This window comes from Camelus bactrianus, chromosome 8 (genome assembly GCF_048773025.1).
Source record: "Camelus bactrianus isolate YW-2024 breed Bactrian camel chromosome 8, ASM4877302v1, whole genome shotgun sequence".
In the NCBI taxonomy this organism is placed as follows: Eukaryota; Metazoa; Chordata; class Mammalia; order Artiodactyla; family Camelidae; genus Camelus; species Camelus bactrianus.
The window spans coordinates 34,748,057-34,772,509 of NC_133546.1; the positions used below are offsets into that span (position 1 = coordinate 34,748,057).

The 24,453-nt window shown below is 35.8% G+C and overlaps 1 protein-coding gene across 10 annotated transcripts in view; it reads left to right on the forward strand.

Moving 5' to 3' along the window:
- The window catches only part of TRDN (triadin), a 303,786-nt gene extending 279,755 nt beyond the window's left edge, over nucleotides 1-24,031 (forward strand). For 7 of the 10 annotated variants that reach the window (XM_074368416.1, XM_074368418.1, XM_074368414.1 and 4 more), the window contains 7 exons: nucleotides 356-394; nucleotides 770-805; nucleotides 1,541-1,585; nucleotides 3,995-4,018; nucleotides 16,861-16,899; nucleotides 18,601-18,639; nucleotides 21,624-24,031. In XM_074368416.1, coding sequence (XP_074224517.1) covers nucleotides 356-394; nucleotides 770-805; nucleotides 1,541-1,585; nucleotides 3,995-4,018; nucleotides 16,861-16,899; nucleotides 18,601-18,639; nucleotides 21,624-21,763 — 362 coding nt within the window. In that variant the 3' untranslated portion in view covers nucleotides 21,764-24,031. The remainder of the gene's footprint in view (nucleotides 1-355; nucleotides 395-769; nucleotides 806-1,540; nucleotides 1,586-3,994; nucleotides 4,019-16,860; nucleotides 16,900-18,600; nucleotides 18,640-21,623) is intronic. The other 3 variants (XM_074368410.1, XM_074368411.1, XM_074368413.1) reach the window with 3 other exon arrangements.
- Nucleotides 24,032-24,453: the final 422 nt, after the last annotated feature.

Genomic DNA, 24,453 nt, shown 5'->3' on the forward strand with positions numbered 1-24,453 from the left:
TAAAATTTAGATGTTTTTTCCTGTTGTTACTTGTTTAAACATAATAAATGCATGGTTTACTCTAGCTTTACGTCCAAGCATGTAAAAAACAGAACCAAAAATCAAAGGGAGGAGGCTCTGCTTTATAGAGGATAACAAAGGATTACAAAAATATATACGTTACTACAGATAACAAAAAATATATATGTTCTCACATGTGGGAGGGAGACTTTTTCTTCACATTTTGAAAAAGCAGAGACCTGACCCCTTTATACTTATGGGATTAAATTTCATCTCCAAATGTTTATTCCAAGATTGGGTAAGAAAATTATGTGTTTTTAACCTGGTGGTTTCTTACTATTTTTCTTCCCTCTAGTGAAGACGAAAGTTGAAAAATCTGAAAAGGAAAGTAAAGGTAAAGACATTTTAAGACATGTATATAAAATTAGCAATAAAACCAGGAATGAGAAATATGTAATTATGCAAATTATGTCCCTTAAAAGCAATTCATGAAAATATGGACAGTGATTTTAAACCATGTATTTGAATTGCAGCTCATGGTTGAGTTATACATGCAAGTGGCATAGGTGCTGCATGATTATTAGATATTTAAAGGGAACAGGAATTTAGATCCCAGAGCAAACTCTACCTGTTATTACTAAATTAACACCACAGAATTCTTTTCACACAAGTCCTGGATTGTGAATACTGACTACACAGTATGTAATTCCAAACCTTAGGAAGACCTACGAATAAATGTATGACTCTAATTACCATTTTATCTCTATAGAAAAAGCAGAAGTGAAACATCTTAAAGGAGAAAAAGGTAATGTTTTAAAGATTAAAAAGCCCTGAAGCTAAAATAATTTGAGTCAAAGTTTATTTCAATTTTAAACAGAACTTTTGTTTATGTATGTGATGATTAAAAGAAGAAACGTGGTAAATAATAGGTGGCTATGTGGTAATGGCAGTGTCAAAGAGCAGTGGATGGCAGGCCGCTCCTGCCATATGCATTCATGTTGTGTCATTGGTGAGCAACTGGTTAAAAGCTGCATTGCAGTGTTGCTTTTTAAAAAAAATATTGTGTTTATTTATGTAGTAAACTACATAAATATAAAATGATACTCACTGATTTCCATGTAGTTATCTAAAAATCTTACAAAGCCCTTAAATATTAAATACTCTATTGGGTCAAGAGGAAAGCATTCTTTGATATGTCAAGAAGATTGTTAATAACAAAAGAAGACACTTCTTTTCTGGTTTAATCCTTAAATTCAGATAATCAGAATGATCCACTGCCCATGGATTCTAAATCACTGAAATACTATGTAATCATTGCATTCATGTTATATCTTTATTTATGCAAACAAAACAATCTCTACTGCTAACATTTATATTTGTTAGGTATTAGTAGAAGAAAAATATTTTAAATCACCCTGAGAAAATATGAACAACTTTAAATTATTCTCATGTTGCTAAAGCTTAGAGTTAAAGTAAGTCAATATTTTTATGAAAATTTGCTTAAAATTTGTATTTCAATTTACTTTTTATTTATATATAGTACCAACAAGAAAAGAAAGTCTTCAATCACACAATGTGACAAAAGGTAATCATGAACTTTGTAAACGTTAAATGCTATGTTGATGTGGAAGTGCCTGAATTATGTTGTCACTTAATGTTAACACTAAATTTTTTAAAGCAAAGAAGTCTAGCAGGTATATACTTCTGATAACAGCAGAGGATGTGATGAGGTAGGAAGTCTAGCAGGAAGCTTACATTTCAGTAAAAAACTAGGAAATGTGGAGAAACAGGAACTAGTAACAACACAAACATTCAGTAAGGTATTCCAGTACACAGCAGAAGAAAAGTTTTATTGCAAAAGGCTTTTGCAGCAAGCCTATAGTCAATGACAGGATGGTTAAAAACAGATGGAGCTGAGATTCATTTTATCTATGACTACATAGATAGCTAATGTCATGAATATATTTTTATTATTTATAAATTGGTCCTTTAATTCAATGAAGACACAGAGTGGCTAGTGGAGGGCAGATGCCAACATGCACATGGCAGGTAGATGTTCTTTACCTAAAATGAGAATGACCAATTGTGGTGATATTATCATAAAAACTATAAGGGGACAATTGAATTATGGAATCTGGGTGATAAATTCTAAACTGCTGAGGAAACATGCCGTGTTGAGCAAGAATTTTCATTCATAGTAAATACACAGATCTTGTGTGTGTGTGTGTGTGTGTGTGTGTTGTTGAGGGTGGTCTTGTTTTTCACTGGTTCCCTGTTGCTGCTTACTGTAATATGTATATCTGAAAGGGCAGGACAAATCTAGGCATAATTATCAGTAATATTAAGGGGTAAAATTTAAAATAGGAGAGCAAATCAAATTTGTAGAAAGATGCAGGACTGCAATTTTTATATTGAAACTTTCTCCAAAATATTGCTTGATGTATTTTAAGATAATAATCCAGAAGAATGAAAAGAAATGATTACTTAGAAAACCCGTAGCTATTTCCTATCCAGTTTTTAGTTCAATTCCCTCCTTAATAAGGACCAACTATAATCCCCAGTTTAAAGATGAGCTAATGTTTGATGAAAGGAAGTTTAATATCTCAGAGCATTTACATGGTAGAGTTAAGAATTGGCTCCAAGCCAGTTGGTGCCAAACACTTACGCAATTGAGCCAGTTCAACCACTTTTTACTATATTATCACACAGTGGCAAAGGGAAGCTTTCCATCAGTCAAATAAAATGTACCCCACTTCATCCACAAGGAAGTGGTCTATTAGAGCTAAGACTAGAAGGCAGTACAAAGGATTCTTGGATCCAGACATTGAATGGATATTCCTTTTTACTCCTTTCTGTGAGTCCATTGTTTCTAAGGTCTTCATGTTATGAACACACACCTGAGAAAAATTATTATATGTAAAAGCACGAGTCAGCCCAGAGCTAGTTGAGAATGCAGGCACATTCTTAATCATCCTTTACTCAACAAATAGTTCATTGCATCTCAGTAAATGTTTGTTTTATTCCTTTCTAAGTTCTTGTCTTTTTAGCCAATGCCAGTATTTTTAAAGGAAAAATAATAACACATCAGCCTTTCTAAAGCATTTTTCTGAATTACTTTATTTGTTTTGCAATTTTATACATGAGATATGCTGCTGTTATATTCCTAAAAGCATAAGTATCCCAAAGGAAAATGTTTTTAAAAAACCTTTCTGTTGCCATAACCTAATTTTTATAAATTTATAATTCTTAGGGTTATATCAGAAACTCTACTAGTCTCAAAGGAAAACACGATAGCCAGACATCTTAAAAATTATATTTTCAAGCCTAGCCTTTTAAATTAGACTAATGTTAATGAAATATAGATGTTACCAATCCTCTTTTTTTCAGAAAATTAGAATTTCTGCTCTAGTATTTGGGACAACTATTCACTTTATATCTTTGTCCTATATCCATACAGTTTAATGGGAAAACATATTGGAGAAATATAGTCTCTCACTGAAACTAACAAATAAATAATTATGAAAAATTAAACTGTTTTTTGCATGTTGTTTTTTAAGATTTATATTTTACAGTCTAATTGGTAGCTATTTGTCTCTATTCATCTTTGAAAGGAAAATAATTCTCAATAATACATTTTATGGTATTTGGAAACTTTAAAGCAAATATTTAGATTAATTACATCATACAAAGTAATTTCACTGGAGTTAAGGATAATTATAGTTAAACCAAAACAAATTAACAGGGATCCTGCTGATTTTAGAAAGAGTGTATGATGCCTGTAATGATTAATAACTTTTTTAATGTCTCACATAAAGGAGATTAAGGTACTCAAAGACCCATGTTCTCAGGCAATAGAGAGCTACATTTCTTCACTAACTCCTAAACAATAAGGAAGAAAGTCAACAGATATTAGATCTTTTATATAGTCTACTGATGTATAATTTCTTTGCATTCTACCTGAGTTAAACAAAACTTCTTTTCTTTTTTTTTTTAGCAGAAAAACCTGCAAGAGTGTCAGGTAAGTACTTCTTGCGTTGATGATAAATTCTCTTTGGCACACAGTATGAATTTCAGGCTGAAATTCATAAAATATTTATTTTTTAATGTGTTCAGGGATTGAGTCATTTCATACTAAATCCTCTGATAGGAATTTGATAATGTTTAATCTTATGTTGAAACTTAAAAACAAAACTAAGTTATTTGAAATGTTAACTTGTAGCAAAAATATCTTATATTCTTAAGCCTGAAGTTAGTGACTTGCATTCAAATACATAAATCTTTTTAGTGATTGAAACAAAATATGAAACAATAAAACAAAATAATCCTGCTCACTCACTAAAAATTTACTCTAGAATGCATATGGTTGAGCAATGTTTTCTTAGCTTCTATTTTCTAATGTTCGTTAACCTTAAATTATATATATCAAAAGAATACATAATGAGGGGTGGATTTAGTCTCATATATCATAAACAGATCAAATGCTCAGAAAACGCTCTCTGAAATATCAAGATCGAGGTATTGATAGAAGCTCAAAATATACAGGATACAACTCTAAATTTGCCTAGAAGTTCTGAAAATTCTGGGAAATAGCAATTTTCCTCCCCACATTTCCAGATTTAAGAAAACAAATCATTTAAATCAGTGCTATCAAACTCATCATGTGAGCCACTTGCCTAGTTTTAAATTTTCATATAGACATCTTAAATGAATAAAAAGAAACAGGTGAACATAATTTTAATAATGTTATTTAACTATCTACAAATATTACTTCAGTATATGATCAATACAGACATGTATTGATAGTTTACATAATTTTTTATTGAGCCTTTGAAATTGTGTGTGTAGTTTCCACTTGTACTGCAATTCAACTAGCCACATTTTAATCCCCTACAGCCCAGGTGGTCAGAGAATACTGCACTGGACTGAGCAAGTCTCAGTGTTTACTGAGTGCTTCTACTGTGCCCAATATTTAGTGAGTACTGAGGACAATACAAGACAATCATTAAATGTGGTTCTCATGAGGTATCTCATTCGAAGTTCTTTGACTAGACTTACTAAAGCCCCATGTGGACTTGCTCCAGGCATTTTTTGAATAGGAAAATAATTACAAGGGTACAGAATTGTTTCACGGATGCAAGAGCAAAACTTACATTTGATTCTCTGGAAATCCCTCTGAAACTATCTCACTCTGTACCCTTCCCCTACGGCCAGAGATAGTCAGGGCAGACTTTATGGAGGAGGTGTTTCCAGAATTTGTGCTTGAAGAATGATTAGGACTGGATAATTGGGAAAAGAAGAAAGAGGGTGTAAGGAAAAATTCACTTCTCCTGTGTGTTTCTCCTTTATTCTCACTACTACCATGATCCTAACACTTCTGACACCAGAAATGTAGGGGTTTTTTTTTCCCCCCACACCAAGTGATTCTCTGTGACACCAGCTGGATGTCCTACAATGCAATTAGATTCTGATACTAACTGAAGTTAGCACATCATAGGTTAAGGACTCAGCCCTACGGGGCACCTCAAAGTCAGATGCCAGTCTAAAATAGTAGGTCCCCGGGTTATCCACAACTTCTGTCCTTCTTGGCTACAAATTAGAGGTTCCCATGACACCTCTCTCTTGGATTAAATTATTTGCTAGAACAGCACACAGAAATCAAGGGAACAGCTACTTCGGTTTACCAGTTTGTTTATAATAAAAGACATGATAAAGGATACAGATAAACAGCCAGAGAGATCACAGGGCAAGATCCGGAAGGGTCCCCAGCACGAGAGCTTCTGTCCATATGGAGTCAGGGCGCGCCACGCTCCCAGCATGTAGATGTGTTACAGTAACCCAGAAGCTCCTTGAACTGCGTACTTCTGGGACTTTCATGGAGGAATCATCTCATAAGCATCATGCTCGTCTCGTTAACTCAGTCCCTAGCGCTCTCCCCTTCCTGGAGGGGGCAGGGTGGGGCTGAATGTGCCATGCTCCTAATCATGGCTTGGTCCTTCTGATGATAAATCCCTACCCAGGGGCCCTCCAAGCATTGCAAAATTAGAACAAAAGACTCTCCTGTCACCCAGGAAATTCTAAGAGCTCTATGCCAGGAACCGGGAGTGAAGACCAATATATGTATTTTCCGTTATTTCACAGTAGGGGATCAAGAAAGCAGTGAGAAGTAAGGTCTGTAGGATGACACTAGGAAGCAGAGAACCTGCAGGAGAAAGGATTTTAGACTTACTGCCACAGAAGGCTATGCTTTGCTTTACATAAGGGAGTGAATGTGAAGTAATTGTTGGGAAGTCTAAATAAGAGTACTAACTGAAAAGAGAAAGATGTGAGGAAAAAAGTATTGCTTTTGATGGATCATATGAAATAAATGTTCAGGACATCCTGAAATGATACATTTAACAAGTTGGTTTCTGAGTATATGAAGTTATATTTTTATAGCACATATTTTTGTTTAATCATGCCTTTTCAGGGGCAATCATCAAAACCCGCCTGAGATATTTATCAAATAGAACAGACTAAAGATAATTTAAACTAAGGAATTGCTGTATTTTTTTCCGAAATCTTTTTCAACATTATATACATGCTGGGTTTTTTGTCAGACTTCTAATTTATTTTCAGTTATTTATTTGTCTTTCACTAAAGAAGGTTCACAAAATACCTCCAACTTTGAGCCCATTGCTTCTTTCCAACCACATCCTCTACCCTAATGCCTGTATCACTTGTCTTCTGAGCAGGACCAGGTTCTCCATCTCTGAGGTCATGTTTTCTGGTTTGGTGCTGGATGCACAGAGACCATAATTCATTCCCAGATTTTTTTTTGGTAGGATTGGTAGATATTGTTACTATTTGGAAAAAGACTGATGCAAAAGAGAGGGTAGGTATCTCTTTCTGAATTCTTGTGACTCGCTCTGATTGAGAATCTTGAAACTATCCCAGGGGACTGGATTCTCTAATATCTAGGGTTTTATTATAGGGATAAAAAAGAATCAGCAATGCAAGAACATTTCTCTATTACATCAATGAAAATAACGTTGCTAAATCAAATTTTCCGTGTTTCACAGATGATTATGGTTTAATCAATGTTTGTGGGTTTACTTTTTCAAAGGACATAGTTTTTTAATTTCTAAATAGTCACTTAATTTTCATTCTGTATCTTTTTTCTTTGCCGATACGGTAAAAATAACAAATAATTAGCTTTTTACTTGGTTTGGAGGAAGACATCCCTTAGATTGTATTATAATATTTAAGACTTATTACCTTAAAAATTAGAAGCAAAACAAATATTCACATTCCATTTCTTACTGATATTAGTATTTTAAATCTTTGTAAAGCTTTTTCTTTGGAAAGAAAACTCTGTAAATTCCTATAATATCATTCCCCAGGAACTTGCCCAAAGGCTAAACATGAAGTGAAACAAAGGATGAGAGAATACATTATTAAAAAGTAACAGGTGCCAAGGGAAGGCTTGTACCTAGAAGAGTTTCAAGACTCTTGACATAGCTGAGACATTGATAATATATTTATAGCAATGGCTGTTGGGTTTTCAAGGAAAGAGATTTTATAGAAATCCATAGTTCTTTTGATCTTATTTCCTAGTAGTCAACATTTAGTCACAAAGTTAGGTTGTCTTGCCCCTCAAAATGAGTATTTTAAAAGGGGTGATGTAGTAAGAACATTTCGTGAGATGATTCAATGGAAAAACATAACTTTGACATCTTCTTCTGATGTCAGCTTTTAAATCCCTTATAACATTTTTATCTGATTGTGAATAGTGAGATTTTTACTTATTAGCATCTTGTCTGATATTATAATTATTCCAATTTTATTTTTGTACTGCATCCAGTACAGTGACCTTTACTTTTAATTTGATGAATTTAGACTACTTACATTTGTTGTATTCTTAATATCTTAGTTTTAGTTATTACCGTTTTACTTTTTGTTCAACATTTCTCATACTCTCTCAATGCTTCTTTATATTATTTATTGTCTTGTACAAATTGAGAGCTTTTCCCTTTTAAATATTTTTATTATCCTTTTTTCAGCCTCAACTGGTCTGAAAATAGTGCTGTTTCTATTTCTATTACTATTACTGAAATAATACTATTTCTATTACTTTCGTTACCCTTGGAATCCTGATATATAGGCTAATTTGTTCAGTATTTTTGTTTCTAATTTTTTTAAAAACTCTGATTGCCAGCTTTCATCAGTACTATTTTTTCAGTCAATGTGTGTGTCTTTACCCACATGTTACCAATGTCATTATTTACCATTTCGTTTGCATCTCTGACTTTGTTTTGACATCATACTTCTTCCAGCAGCAGCATCTTTAGAAGTGCCTTGAGCAAAACCTATTGGTGGAAAATGTTCTCGGTTTTTATTTATCCGACAATGTCTTTAAATCATCCTCATTCCCAAAAGCCTTCTTCTAGGCACATATCTAGGTCACCAGCTATGCTCTTTGAGCATTTTCAATATGTTATTCCTCATTCTTGTTTTCCTTTCTTCCACTGAGGTGGGGGGCTTCTGTTTATACTTGAATTGCCACCCCTTCCTATGTGATCTGTCTTTTCTTTCTGGCTTCTTTAAATGTTTTCTCTTTGCCTTTGCTCTACTGCAGTTTCTCTATGGTTTATTGGAATAAGAGCTTTTTATTGTAAAATGCTTTCAGGACACATGGCTTTATTTTTTTCTTTTAACAATTTGAGGGATTTGTGGCTACTATTTCTTCAAATATTATCTCTTCATTTTTTTCCTTCTTCTGATTAGGAATTTGTTAGGTATGTATAATCTTCTTAATATCTCTTTCACATTTTTCATCTCCTGGTGTCTCCATGCCATATTTAGTGTAATTTGATTGATTTTAACATATATTCACTAATTATTTCTTGAGCCTTATATAATTTTCACTCATCTAGTGAGATTTTTATAATTTGTATTTTTGTTATAATAGTCATTATCCAAATCTTACTGGTTATTCTGATAATCTGTTGCTCATCCTTATTTATAAATTTATATTTTATTTATTAAAACATTTCATATATTAAATTTTGAATATGAAAATTTTAATACTTGAAGTCCTTTGTGATATAAATTTGTTGTTTGTTGGTTCTTCAGATTTTCACTCATCATGGCCTTTTCTTTTCCATGTGTGGAACTTACGAGTTCATATTTTTTTCTTTCCCTCATTTTTATCTGAACTTTTCTTTGTCTTTGTTGTCCCTGTCCTGCTCAGTTTTTGTTCCACTCTTAGCAGTTTCTTACCACTTGAGAGGCCCTGTCCTGGAAGTCAGTGCTGGCTCATCAGGTCCCCGAGGTCATAGGGCACCTGATGGCATCAGCACTCAGTCCTCCTGATGAACCCTTTATGCTCACCTGCCAATGGACTGGGCAAAGTCCCTCCCAGCTTCAGCTGATGATCTCAAGTCATTCTGGCTCCCTTTTCAGAAAATATCTATTGGCCATGTGGGGTTCCCTATTTTGGGGTCTCTCAGAATCTCCATTGCTTCCTCTTCTACAAACACTAATACCTGGTAGGTTTTTGACTCTTCAACTGTCCCCATCCACGTGTGTTTTAGCGATCACTTCATTTTGTAATAAATATTGTCCATGGCTTTTCTATTACTGCTAATATTGCTATCTATTTTTATGGGGGGATTTGGAGGAGATTTAAATACTGTTTTGCTTCTAGCGTCTCAGAATCCCCTGGGACAGTTCTCTTTTCATCCCGCCGTCCCTGACATGACAAGGGATCTCAGCTCCTGCACCCCCACTTTGCTCCTTGCACACCTAATTTTTGAATTTCAGTTTTAATATGATCCCTTGTCCTCAGGATGACCTTACTTTTCATGTATCGGCAGGGTTTTTTAACCCGTTCCTGGGGCAGAAGGGAGGGTTCTGTTTGGAGGTTTCCTTCACCTCCTCTGAGCCCAGCACTGCAAATGAAAGGTGTGATTTTGTAGTTGTCCTTGTAGTCTATATTATAAGTATTGCAGTCTAATAGTTGTTTTTAATGTCACCCACAAATCTTGTTTTAACCAAGGTTCATGCTTTACTTGTCTAAGTTAAAAAGTAAAGTACCTGATATCTTAGTTCCAGGCAACCATATAAAACTAAATCTATTAACATTTTAGATAGTTCTTCATCATGGAATCCTAAATTTAATCTTTGAAACAAAATCATTTTCAGTTAACACATATAGAAACAAACTTTCGAAAAAAAGAAAACATGCTTTCTTGTAGAATATAGATGAAAGCTTAATTCAGGGTAAAATGACTGACTTTTTTCTTGTTGGAGATCATTTACTGGGATGGAATGTTGATGGATACTAACACCGGTGTAGTTTCCATTAAAAACAAATTAGCACCAAACAACAAGGTTCTGCTGTATAGCACAGGGAACTGTATTCAATCGCATGCACTAACCTATAATTTAAAAGAATATGAAAAATTATATATAAATAACTGAATCATTATGCTGCACAACATAAATTAACTATACTTCAATAAAAACAAAGAAACAGGAAAAACAAATCAGCACCAAATTCATGGTAGAAGTACAATCGTCATAGGGTAGTGGCTGGTAACAGAAATTGGCTTCAGATGGACTGGGTCCGATTATGACTTAAAATAAACTGCTTAACATCTTTGTGCTTAGAAGCCTTATTTTTTAAATGTGATTAATGATAATAATGTTACTTCATCAAAATTTTGGGCAGATTAAGTAAGATAAACCAGTAGAGTACCTAAGTGATCAGTGCATAGCGAGTGATCATTAATTGCTGCCTGTGAGGAGGATGATGATGGTGATAATGATGATAATGAGTTACTTCCCTAGTTAGAGACGAGTTTTGCTTATAAGCTTTTGTGTCAAAAAGGATAAAACAATGAGATCAAAAATAATAATAATAAAAAAGAACTTCTCACTTATTATAGGGTAGATTTAAAACAATCCTACATTTTTACAACATGGATGATTAAATTCATGGAGATTTTGTACGAGGAGGAAAAAAAAACGGAGCACTTACTTTATGGCCAAAACCTTCTAAATAGGTGCTAGCTGCTATGCTCACCCGCTCTGATCACTCCTTCTGCTGGACCCCGGAGAAAGTCTGTGGATAAGGCATATTCAGTGAAATGTTTGTCACTGTTTATTATTAGTCTTTGGGTACCAGCCATGTGGCCTCATTCATTTACTGATGATGTTAAATTGTTCTGACATTGCCCTCAAGACAGTCGTGTCTTATCCTTAGAGTGACAGGGCAGACACTCAGAAAGGATTGCATACGTTTACTGAATACCCTTGGCTTCACTGTGTGCAAAATTCCAAATGTGAACTGTCTCTGCATACTTTATTACTCCCTGCGGTCAATTCCAAGAATCCGTGGATATTGCTCAGTGTAGCGGTTAATTTTCTTTAAAACTCGTGACTATTTTAAATAATAGCATGTATAGAAGAGGCTTTTACACCTGATAGCTAAAATAAACTGGCTGTCAATTGTTGCCTTGAACTAACAAAGATTCTTTAAAAAAAATAAACTCTTAGAATATAATGTTACATCAAGTTATTTATACATAATCTAGCAAATCAGTTGAGGAAATAATTTGTAGCCTTCAATATTACTGCAGACACAAGGTGATGCAGTGAATTAGATGGAACAAGAAGAGTGAAGAATACAAAAATCCATGCTAAGTGACTTTTGTGTCTGTACCTAAGGAGCCCAGATGTTTACCTATGAGTATTTCTTGAAACTGCACAAATCAGAATAGACTTCTAGTAGAAATAAACATGCAGTAACTGCTGGTACACACACATGCATTATTTAGGTAGGTTTTGCTTATTTATCCTGTTTGCTAAGAGTATGCAGAGCAGACTGAGCACTACGCAGGAAACTATTATCCGTAAAAATAAGAAAAATAAATTTAACGCTCTATGCCGTCAATGCTGATTCTTTAAAATTGTCCTTCTCTCCAAATAGCAATCACTTTTCACATTTTCTTTTCTTTTCACCCACCACTACCCTCCCAAGATTTATCACTCCATGCTCCTCCTTGACCGCATCCTTTCTTGCCTCCTCTGATTCTTGCTCCCTCAGTCCCTCATCTTCAGTTCTCATTCTGAGAGATCCTCTTCCCTCTGCTCACAGACATCTTCAGACAATTCCCTTGTATAAAATGAAATGTCCCTGACCCTTTCTGTTCCTGAAGCTCTTGTGCTTTTGTTCTGCTTTCATTTACAACCACACTATTTTTTTATTGAAGTATAGTCAGTTTACAATGTTATGTCAATTTCTGGTGTACAGCGTGATGTTTCAGTCATACATGAACATACATATACTTGTTTTCATATTCTTTTTCATTATAGCTTACTACAAAATATTGAATATCATTCCCTGTGCTATACCGAAGAAACTTGTTGTTTATCTGTTTTATATATAGCAGTGTATATCTGCACATCTCCCAATTTATTCCTTCCCACTACCTTTCCTCCCCAGTAACCATAAGTTTGTTTTTCCTGTCTATGAGTCTGTACAACCACACTTCTGAACTAAGTTTCCCACCAATTCTTTGTCACCTCTTCAGGATTTAACCCCATGCAGTCTGAATATTAACCCTGACACTTCCCTGAAATAGTGCTCTAATGGCTCAACCCAGGCTTCCAAACTGCAAAGCTTAGCTACCTTCTCTCACTTCTCCCCCATTCTCAACCTCTGCGATGCATTCAGCATTGTTGGTCTCCATGCAGACAAAGACATACCACCTGAACCTTTCTGAAATCCATCTTGCTTTCTCTTTTTGATCCATGGCTGGAAATCAGGCTTGAAGCTCAGCAACAACTTTCAGGCAAAGGACAGAAAGAACTGGGTTGTATTTTTTTTTAGTACATTCTACTTGATCACAAAATAACACCACACACACACACACACACACATTTAGGTGTTGGAATTGGCACTTATGTGAGATGAGGCAGATTGTGAAATTGGAAAAAGGATAAATTCTCGGTTAATGAGAAGACACAAACACCACTTAAAAATACAAAACCTAGGCCTCTCTATCATGATCGTTTATTGTTTTCATAAACTAATAGCTCTTAAAGAACCCTTGTGTCAGTAGCTCCAATTCAGTGAGTACAAAGAGTTGTGCAAAAGCCAGACTTTAACATCAACATGTTTAAAATATCGAAAAGGGAGCCGCGCAGACAAGAACTCCTATCTGCTCAGTGACTCTGTTATGGTGGACGAGTCTGCTTTGGATGGGAGGACCCACTGGTACTTACATTCCTTTGGAATCCAAGTTTCTATGTAAGTACAGGATGGGGTCTACAGTCTGAAAGTCAAGACAGTATATTTCTAGTTTTCATTGTTTGGAACATGATTGCTGAATTTCTTATAGTGATTTGATTAATAGAACAGATTTTACACTTTCCTCTTGCATTGTCATTACCTTTTTCCAAAGACAATTAGGTAACTCTTCTATTCATCCCCCTGAAGGAGAACAGACTGTTGGAAGAGCAGAGGAACATGCTTAGAGGAACTCTGTTTCATCTCTGCTCTGCACAAGTGTGTGGCTCGTGCAGAACTCAAGCCTGTCCGAGACTGCCTGCTGGCAAACACTTGGTAGGCAATGGAGCACGTAGGTTAGAGCAGAGGTTACTGAGTTTAGGAGGCCATTCTTTAGCGGTAAAACGGCGTCGTGGTTAACAACACAGCCTCTGGAGCTGAATGCCTGTGTCTGAATCCTGATTTCCCCACTTACTGGCTCTGGGATCTTAACTTCCCAGGCTTCAATGATCCCTTCTGTAAAATGGGAATAGTAATAGTACCCTCCTCACAGGTTTGCTGAAGAAGGGGAATGTGTTACTACTTGTGCTCGGAACAGTGGCTGGCACATTGCAGGTGTGCTCTTTTTGAAATAAATGTAAGTCCTCACTCAAGTGGCTCTGATCCCAGATTGGGGTCCATGCTCTCGCCCTGCCACTCACTCGTTTTTATGACCTTGGGCAGCACTTAACCCCTCTCTGCTCCATCGATAAAGGAGATTTAAAATAAGAGCACCCACCTTATAGTGGCGTCGTCAGGACTGAATATGCTAACATATGTGAAATGACTTCATAAGACCTAGCAGGTGGTAAGTGCTAAGAAGTACTAACTTAGTGCCATCATTAAAAGTGATGTCTCAGCTCTCCCGGTTTTGTCCTTTAACTCAATGCATATCACTTCTAAAGTTTTCCAGACATCTTGCCTTCTGTCTTGCTTCCTGTTAGACATTTGCAATTTCAGGATGAGTCAACACCGCAACTGAACTCATAAAAAAGTAAACTTCATGATCCCTGGCTACTGAGTGCCTCTCAGGTTTTCCTCATTGCTGGAAATGGTACCACTATCTTCTCCAAACTCAAATAATGTGTGACGTTATCCCTCGTTGTCTTAATCTCTTGCATTCACATGTACTCAATTCTATTCAATTCTACTTGCAAAGCTGCCTTTATGCTCAACTCCTTCAGTGACTCCTAGTTGCAGAAATCATGGTTTCTATGTTGACTATTAAAATGCATTCCTAATTTCTTTGAATCCATTCTCTCATGTTCTAGTCTTATTATTCTTACTAAGCACATCTAAACTACTATTTCTCTCTTGAACAACCTTCACTTGCCGGGACATTAAGTAGAGACTACTCAGCCTGACCTACGAAGACCTTCCCCATGATAATCTAATCCAACCTTTCCAGGTGTGGTTCTCCTGCCCTCCTCAGCATTCCCTGTGCTCCTCTCTTAGCCTCTGTCCTTTGCTGGATCTAGTCTTTATTCATATGGCTGTCTTCTCTTTAAACTTGCCATCTCTTTTAGTCAAAGTTCCCTCAATATTACACAGCCCATTTCAAATTAGACTTCCTATATAAAACATTTTCCTCCGACTACCCTTCTCAAAAAAGCAAGTCACTCCTTAAAATTCCCTTGGCATAGTTTGATACTTATTTTATAATAATGACTGTATCTATTCAGAGTCAAGTCATTTATCCAAACCATCACTTGCTCAATCAAGCCAGAAGGTTCAAGAGAAAATCGACTGTAGTGCCTGACTCCTATTTTTTTTTTTTGAACAGTGACAATTGCAGAATTATCCCGAGTTCAGTACATTTCTGTTACTGTTAAGTTGCTTCTACAGAGATTGCATTTCTACAGCAACTGCCCTAGGCCTGTACTTTACCTCGTTCCTCTGTTCTCCTGGTTAGCCTGAGCAACTGACGTTCTCACCAGCTTGTAACACCTGTAGCTAGTTCACTCTGGGTCAGAATACAGAATTTGGGGAAGAGAAGCTAAGGTTTTTATTTCATCCATGTTTATTTCCCCGGGGGTAACAAATAAATCCAGAGAATAGGTGCCTTGGTTTTAAGTGGCTATTATCTACAAAAATAAAATGTCTATTCCTGGCATACAGGGACTTTGCATCATTTTAGTTCTGTAAACATCCTACATGGAAATTAGCAGATTTTTACGACACAATTAAATATAGTTATTATTTGATTCTAAGAACTCTGAAATTATTTTTTAAAATTAGATATTAAGTTACTTCAAAATAGCATGTAATCATTTATACCTTTCCTTTATTTATACCTGTTGATGGGGCAGTTTAAGAACATGGTCACTTAATCCAGTATTTAATTGAGTTAAAACTGTATAAATACTTTTAAAACTAATCAGGTTGGAACTTTAATAATTCACCATTAAAATGCTAGTTATTTTGTTTCTTTTTCCCATTTTGTTCTTTTACATAACAACATCTCCTCCTAAAGGTCACATTTCTTTCCTGTTAGAGAAAATTTGCATGCTGACCTATTTTATCCCTTTTCTATTTATTTATGAACAGCTGATATGGAAAATCTGAATAATTAATACAAAACGGACCCTCTTTCTGATCGTTACCAGTGCTAAAAAGTTGATATAAAAATTTAAAGATCATCTAATTATATTGTGTTTGAATTATCTCTGACTTAAAATTACTGCCACATTATTCCACTGTGTACCTTTTAAGTAGAGTGCACAAAAGACAAACAATATACACACTGCACCTTGAGTCATCGTTTATGTATCCAAACTTCCGTTCAACCTTCTATGTCTTTCTTTTTTTTTCTTTTTTTTTCACTTTTTGAAAAAGTATTTTTATTGAGTTATAGCCATTTTACAATGTTGTGTCAAATTCCAGTGTAGAGCACAGTTTTTCAGTTATTCATGAACATACATATATTCATTGTCACATTTTTTTTATTGTGAGCTGCCATAAGAGCTTGTATATATTTCCCTGTGCTATACAGTATAATCTTGTTTATCTATATTCTGCATATGCCTGTCAGTATCTACAAATTTTGAACTCCCAGTCCGTCCCTTCCCACCTCCTGCCCCCTTGGCAACCACAATGTCTTTCAATTGTCTTTACAATTGTCAGAAGTCAGTCAGCTAATAAAATATGTGGGTGGGCCAATCCTCTTGATCGACTGTGTGTGTATGAATTTATTTACCTCAAATTCCCTAAATTCCCAAAGTGACTGTGGTTTGGGGAAGCAGTTTTAGGAGTCAGAGGAGGAGAAGCATGTTTGGGAGGGTCACAGAAGTCCCTCCTCACCCTAAGCCAGCCTCTGCTGGCCTGCTGACCACAGTCCCAGCACAGAATCTGTCTCCTCCCCACCCTCTATCCGAATCAGAGCAGTTGCCTTATTTGTCAGAAAGCTCTTGTTTGTAGAGAAACTAGATGCTGAGTTTAGAGATTAGGAGATCCTCTATCTCTTAAAGACTTTTAAATACAATATATTTCCTCCTTGGGAAATCTGGGAACCAGATCATGAATTGATATGTCTTGTCTTTACTCTCTAGGAGATTCTGAAGATGTACCAGCTTCGAAGACAGCTAAAGGTGAGCTTGTTATCTTCAGTTCACTGTGAGTTTTCTCTTAAGGCTGTAATATTTCATTTGTCTGTTTTATTTAACTACTCTTGATTTAGTTCTCAGCTTTACCTAGGCAAAGTTTTGATGGTAGGCTTATTTTTTAAAACAAACAGCTTTTGTACATTATTTGGAAAAAAGTATATATATCCATATTTGAAGGCAATAATTGGACACTGATTTAGTTACAAGCAATTATTAAGTGCATTTGTTGGCCAATCTGCTTACAAGAGTAAAATTTCAAAATTGTCATTTCACCAAGGACTACAGGGATGTTATTTGATGGCAGGAGGACCATATAAATGTTTAAATATGAAACTGATGTATGTTTAGTAAGAAAAATTGAGATAACTCGCATATACTAGCAGCAATAGCATAGAGAAAAGAAGGAAGGAGGAAGGGAAGGAAAGAAGGGAGGAAGGAAGGAAGGAATGAAGGAGGGAGGGAAGGCCTCAAACCTCAGAAAAATTCACTACAACCAGATACATGATCTTAGGCGAGTATTTCCAGGACTAAATTTCTTCATCTCTATTGTAATGTTTTCAGCTAATTTAATTTAATGCATTTTTCCCTGAAGGATGTCTTGGCTTCCTAGTTTGGCTTGTTATATGACAGATATTTTCTGTTCTACTTCTAAACTTGCCTGTGGACAATGAGAGTTTGCCTAGAAGACGTTCTTGTCATCAAAATATAAGTTCTGTGGCAGTGCCTGGAATTAATTAACAGTGTGGAAAATAGTGCTCTGAGAAAAGACACCCGAGAATAGGTTCCTGATTCTTATGAAACGATTTACACTTGCCTTAAGGTATTTTTTGAATACTAAACTTTTAGGTTTTGTTTTTTTTAGTGAATTATTAAGAACAGTAACTCTTAATTTGTTGTTTACTTCTAGATGATAGCTTCTCAAACTATTTTATACACAAATCGTTGGGCAATTTTGCTAAAATGAAATAAGTCAGGATTGGGGGACCAAGAACCAGGTTTATATGTCTCCCGAGTGATGCTGAAATTACTGGTCCATAGAGCACACTTTGAGAAGGAAAATTCTTGAACTCATTTAGAATTTGATGAAATCTAAAATCTAGCTTTAGGTGGAACACACACACACACACACACACACACACACACACTCTCACACACATACGTATACTTACAGCTTAACATTTCAGAGTTTACAGCAAACCCTGTGAAAGTTCATCTATGGGCACCAGTAAAGAACTTCTAACCTAGGGAAAGGAGTTCTTGTGAGGGTTATGTCCCTCACAAATTTAAAGTTATTTTGACTAAAATGTTTGTTTTGTAGCTAGATTCCATCCTTACCATATTATAACTGAGCATCAAAGACCTCTTCTAAGAAATGAGTGGGTGTCAGCTAGCCCTCCATTAACATCCAACACATCAGGACCAGTTTCTAGCTGAATAATTGCCTGTAGCATTTCCCATTCTTTTCTTTAATTGCCTCCTCTTCAATTACTCGCTTTTACCTACTAAATTTTATAGTGAAAGACTGAACAGAATCTGAATATGAACCTAGAACATATTATAAGGAGGGCAAATAGCTCCTGTTTCTTTCATATTGTGCACCTTTTTAAGACATTTTCAGTTCCCTTTCTATTTGTGTAACAGCAGTGAATGTACAAGTTATTTACCTTCATACTTTTTATCCACTAGAAGAAGCTGAAGACGTGCCTTCCACAAAGAAGCAAAAAAGTAAGTTTTTGGAAAAAAGATTAAAACTAAGGCATTCTGTATTAAAAATGCTACATATAAATTGAAGCTTTAGACTCTTTCAAGAAGACCAATATTAGAAGAAAAAGACTTTTAGCACAGACATGAAGAACATTAAAGTAGGTCACTATTTCAAAGAGAAGTCCTTCACATTTTGTGTCAGGAAAAAAGGCACATATTTGGAAGAATTACAAAGTAATGACTGAAGTGGCATTTATTGTAAACCATTCTACCCAGCTCTGATCCTGACCACTCTCACAGAATCTGTGCTTAAATATGTGTTACTGTCTGCTTTATAAAAAGAAAACTGAAGTGATATGCTGAAATTTTTTTATATCAAAAAGAAAAAAATGTAGAAATAGGTCTCAGCAATTCAATTGCTTAGAAACTCACTTCAAAAATTGAAAGTTCTTTTTGATTTTTCTCAATATATGCAGGCTCTTAGTATTCAATCTTTGGGAGCATTGATTTTAGAATGAAATCAATATTCATATGTGGTTATAAAATCCAGTGTCCAAGATTCTCATTATTCCAGTACTTCCAAATTAGACTTCTTTTTTTCAGATGGTAAAGCAATACCTCTTGGATTCACATATGCATAAGAGTCATTGCTGGACAGACTAAAGGAAGCAATTTTTGAAATGGGTATAACAGAAGTTTGCTCCATATAATGCTCTTAAAGTAAAGAATAGACACTTATCTGAGGAAATGATGTCAGTAAAGTTCTCTGGGTTCTGAAGTGTTTCTTAAACATGTTTCTTAAACTTATTTCTGAAGGAAATTACAAAAATGCCCTCTACAATAGTGAATGCTTCCTATTCAGTAGTAATACTTGATTAATTGAACAAATATTAAGTGCCTACTATGTTCTAAGCACAGTAGTCCCAGTTTAGATGCTCATTATAACCCTTCTTATAATCGGGTTGTATGAAATATAGGGAAATAAGCAGTCTTAACAGTACTTTTACATATTGTTGCAAAATCGATGGTCAATCTGAGCATGGATTTCTCCTTTATATAGCAATGCTTTCCCAATTGTTAACCTACTTATAACAATTTGTGGCTATATCACACAATAGTTGACATCTCTTATTTCATAAATATTAAAATGTAACACGACAGCTGGATTATAGTAATGTCAATTTTCTGGTTGGGATATCATAGTATAGTTTTGCATAGATGTCACCACTGGGGAAAACTAGGTGAAGGATATATTGGCTCTTTCTGCATTCTTTCTTACTATTGCATGTGGCTCTACAATTATCTCGAAATAAAAAGTTTAATTAAAAACAAGTACATAAGACTAACCACTATATATAAAATAGATGAACAAAAAGTTCCCACTGTGTAGCACAGGGAGCAATATTCAATATCTTGTAGTAACCTATAGTGAAAAAGAATATGAAATGGAGTACGTGTACGTGCAGGTATGTCTGAAACATCATGCTGCATGCCGGAAATTGATGCAGCATTGTAAACTGATGATACTTCAATTAAAAAATAATAAGTAAATAAGTAAAACAATGCAATTTTTTAGTAAAATATATCAAATATTTTAAATTCATCTGGGGGACTTACTGTAGCTAAACAATATTTTCTATTTTCGTCTTACTATAGAGCAATTCTGTACTTTATAGTAAGATATTCATGAGCCTTTTGTATAACTTTAACATTTGCAGCTATAATGATATTTTCATTGATAACCTATCCAACGTGTATAAAATAAATGTGTCAGAACAGCACCCGCGTCTGAGAGGGTTCAGCTGGAAGGCAGCCTGCTGTTGGTGGGCTCTTCTCCTTTGGTGCTGGTGCAGCCATTCCCCCTTAAGGCAGGCCCTTTTTTATTGCCTGTCCACCCCTCAAGTTCCTACAACCTTGGGGGTTAGGGGCAGCTTGTGTTATTGACTCTGTTTGAGGCTAGGACAAAATAGAAAATAATTCTGGATGAGATGGGAGAAGAACTAAATTTCAGATTTTTCTGAACTCCTTTCATCATTGAGAACCCAGTGATTAAGGTCAGCTGACACCACAGCTGATCAAAGCAGAATGACCCCTTGTCGCTTCCCTCAGCTTCCTCTACCCACACTTTGCTTTATGCTACTTCCTGAGCCCTTGGGCTCATATGGATTTGGCCAGTTTCCTATTCCATGTACCACTAGCTGCAATTGTCAATCTCTTTCTGCCATCTGCAAAAGTCTGTGGCTGGTTGACAGAACACAAACGAGTAGAATGGACGACGCTGAAGAGTCAGTCAGGGCCCAGGATTGTGTGGAGGGGCTCAGCTCGCCATTGCTTAACAGAGCTGCCCCCTGGGAGTCCCGGCTTACTGGCCCAGAGCTCATGCTGTATCCAGCGTGCACACTGCCTCTCTAGGCTGCAACTCCTTTCCTGGGCTGCTGTCTGCTCCGACCACAGAGCTGCTACCTGGAGATGCTGCCCTAAAGAGTAACTGAGCCAGCTAGGGAGAGTGCTTGCCTCCAGAGTAAATGGCAGGACTTCAGAAACCGCAAAGTTCTCTGTGGAGTTATAAACACACACACACACACACACACACACACACACACACACACACACACACACACACACACACTTCAGTTACTTTGTATATTGACAAACTCCTGTTTTGAAACCTGTTCTTACGTAACAGCTTTTATGAAGACTCTGCACATTAATAGACTCCTAGAAACTAAGCACTTTGACTTTCTATGCCAGGCTTTTTTTATTAGCATTTTATTAAGGGCTTATTATGTGCCAAGAAGGATTTCAAGTGATTCACATATATTAACTTACTTAATTTCCACACCATTTCTATGAGGGTTTTGTTTTTGTCTTGATTTTACACGTGAGAAACTTGCTGGTCATTGCCGAGGTCCCTGACTGCGAACCCATGTCCGCGCGCATTGTGCTGTACTTGCCTCGCTGTGCTTTACCTCTGTTCCTGATCACATTCATGCTCTACTCCTTAGGCCCCATCAGTTTCTTCCAATGTGTCTACTTGGATGGATACAATGGCTACGGATTTCAGTTTCCTGTCACTCCTGCACACAGCCCTGGAGAGAGCTCTGGCCAGCCAGGTTCTCCAGGACAGAAACAACAAAGACCGTAGATACACGTGCATGACCCTTCAAGGACTTTAACTTTGAAAATAGGATCCTCTGTTTGTCCACAGTGGCACAGGCAGTTGAAATCATATAGTATGGGGAATTTCTTTAAAAATATTTTACTCTTCTGCCTGGTGTAGAGAGAAAGGGCAGGCAAGGGGATTGAATGATAAGCAGACAAGATGAAGAGTCTGGCAGTCAAGAATCTGTCATTTGTTTGTTGCTGGGTGTGAGAGCTTATATTTTTCTATTTCCACTCACTGTAGAGTTGTTCGCAAATGAATTTAAAGTTTACTTAATAATAGTCTTTTAAACATAACTGACACAACTACAAACTGAAATTCCTGGCTTCAGTTAGATATTTATTTTTAAGTGAAAATATAGACTATGCTTTAAGTTTAAAGGGTATAGGAGCTTATATAAATGCTGCTCTTTTGCACCATGTGGGTATCTAAACTCAGTTTACCCAATAAGTTAGTGTTTAATGGTTTAATTTTATTTCTGCCTATCTCTATTTTAGTTGTGACTATGCTCTGAAAATGGGTAACAGTTGCACCAAAGAATATTATTAAGTTCTTTGTGATGCTCTTTCAGAGCTCAAAATATCTCTGAACTTTTTAGACATGACACGATGGAGTAGAATTGTTTGATGAATCTTCTCTCTAAGATTTGTCTTGAATTACAATGAGGACATTCGCTCCAGTGGAAATACACCATCCAATTAGGCAAGTCTGGCGAATCATTTGTTTAAATATAAGCAAATGAGATGTAGAATTTTCAGATTTCTCCAGACTGTGCCCTAATGAAAATGTCACCTGGGTGAAATTTTAGATCAATCACTTAATTTGGGTGACAGATACAAAAGTATTTTCGTTTCACTTTAATAGGATCATTCTACGGAGGTAAACAGGTTTTATTTCTCAAAATGGAAAAATATGAATGTCATCAAAGTGGAAGGAATGCATTTTAACCATAAGTGCTTCATAAGACGTCTTACTTGTTTTTTTAGTTAATTGGTTACCAGCGCCAATGAAATGGATGACAATCTCACTTACTTGACGATGCATCACTGGGAATGACTATTAGTTTTACCATCCTTTTGTCTCCCAGTGATATAAACACTTGTGTTTTTTTTTTTTTTACCACATTTTTCTATCGACTCTAAAAGTCATGTCACTGTGACCTTTATCATGTTTACAGTTGCAATTCAACTTATGACACATTAACTCAGGAAATAAATTGAGTTATTCTTTCTGGCTTTGTAAGTATCTTCAGCAAAGTCTGAATTGCCAGAGCCAACACTAGCCAAGTGCTTTATTTTCAAGGACTGCAACTAAGTTCTTTACGTCCAAGATACAGAACACCGTTTTACTAAAATGTCATTGGGCTAGGGCATCCATAATATGTGCATTATTAATAATGGATTTTCAGTGACTTTCATGAAAATTTAGTCTTGGCCACAGGCTGGTGGACCTAACTCACACCACAAGAGCCAATGGTACAATGAGCCAAGATTAATGACACTCCTTATGGTGGGGCCTGAAAGTGTATAACTTCAGTACTGACCAGATGGTACCATCTTGCAAAGCCCCTTCATGTAGCAATGAGAGTTTGTGGGCAGGCAGTTATTACTCACCTGTTCCTCCAGCATGTCCAACTTAATTACTGAAGGAATAGAGAGGAAATACGATAGCTTTTTTCAATTTCATAGAAAAGAATGGTCTATCCATTAATTCTTTTCATTCAATGACTATTTATTGAGCATTTACTCCTTCTAGGGCACTGTGTTAGGCACTGGACTGTGTAAGAAAAATAGAGAGAAATTCTATTCCCAGTGCCATCCTGACACAATATGTGGCCTTGGAAAATTTGCTAAGCACACTGTGCTTCTGTCCCTATATGTAAAGTAGCAATTTCAAGGCAAACAACTTGATGCTTCACAGGCGTACTGTGGAGACTGATAGAACATCTTAATACAAACATGACATCAAAATTACTTTCTGAAATAGTACTTTTGGATGTGGCACAACTTTTGCCTGAGTGCTTTCCTCCGTTGTGTTACTGTTTCTTTCACTCTCATGAAAACTATTTGATTAAAAAAATGACAGTTTATTGTGATTAGAATTAGACAAACCAATTATGATGTAAACAATATTGATAATAATTGCTAAAGTTACCTGCTTAAAGTTACAATGATAATAGCATATGAAAAATGTTAACTGAACTCTCATCTGTTCGTATGGTTCCATCAAATAAAGTATTTCTAGCCCTTTCATGTTTGTGCTTTACATTTTAAAATGAAAAGATCAATGGTTGGTTAAAAGTCTTTGTCTTTAATAGTATTCAGTCACAATTCATGTCCTATTGGTTATGAACATGTAAGTATTTAGTAATTGTTTTAGTTCTTCATTTTGTCCAGTTGGTATGAGCTAGCCACCCGAACCCTTGACTTTCCCCTACACTTTATCTCCTCTTAATAGATGAAGGTCTATAGAAAATAACTACCTACCTGAGGTTTTTAATTTATGTTTAGTTTTCATAAAGCCTAATGAATCATCATTCAAATTGGGCAAGATTTTTTTTGAATAATTCCCATGAAAAATGCCAGTATATTGTTCTTTTCTGGTATATCCCTGTCAAAACTTCTCATGGAAATATTTTGGAAACTAAAATTGTATTGCGGGGCTCAGATTAT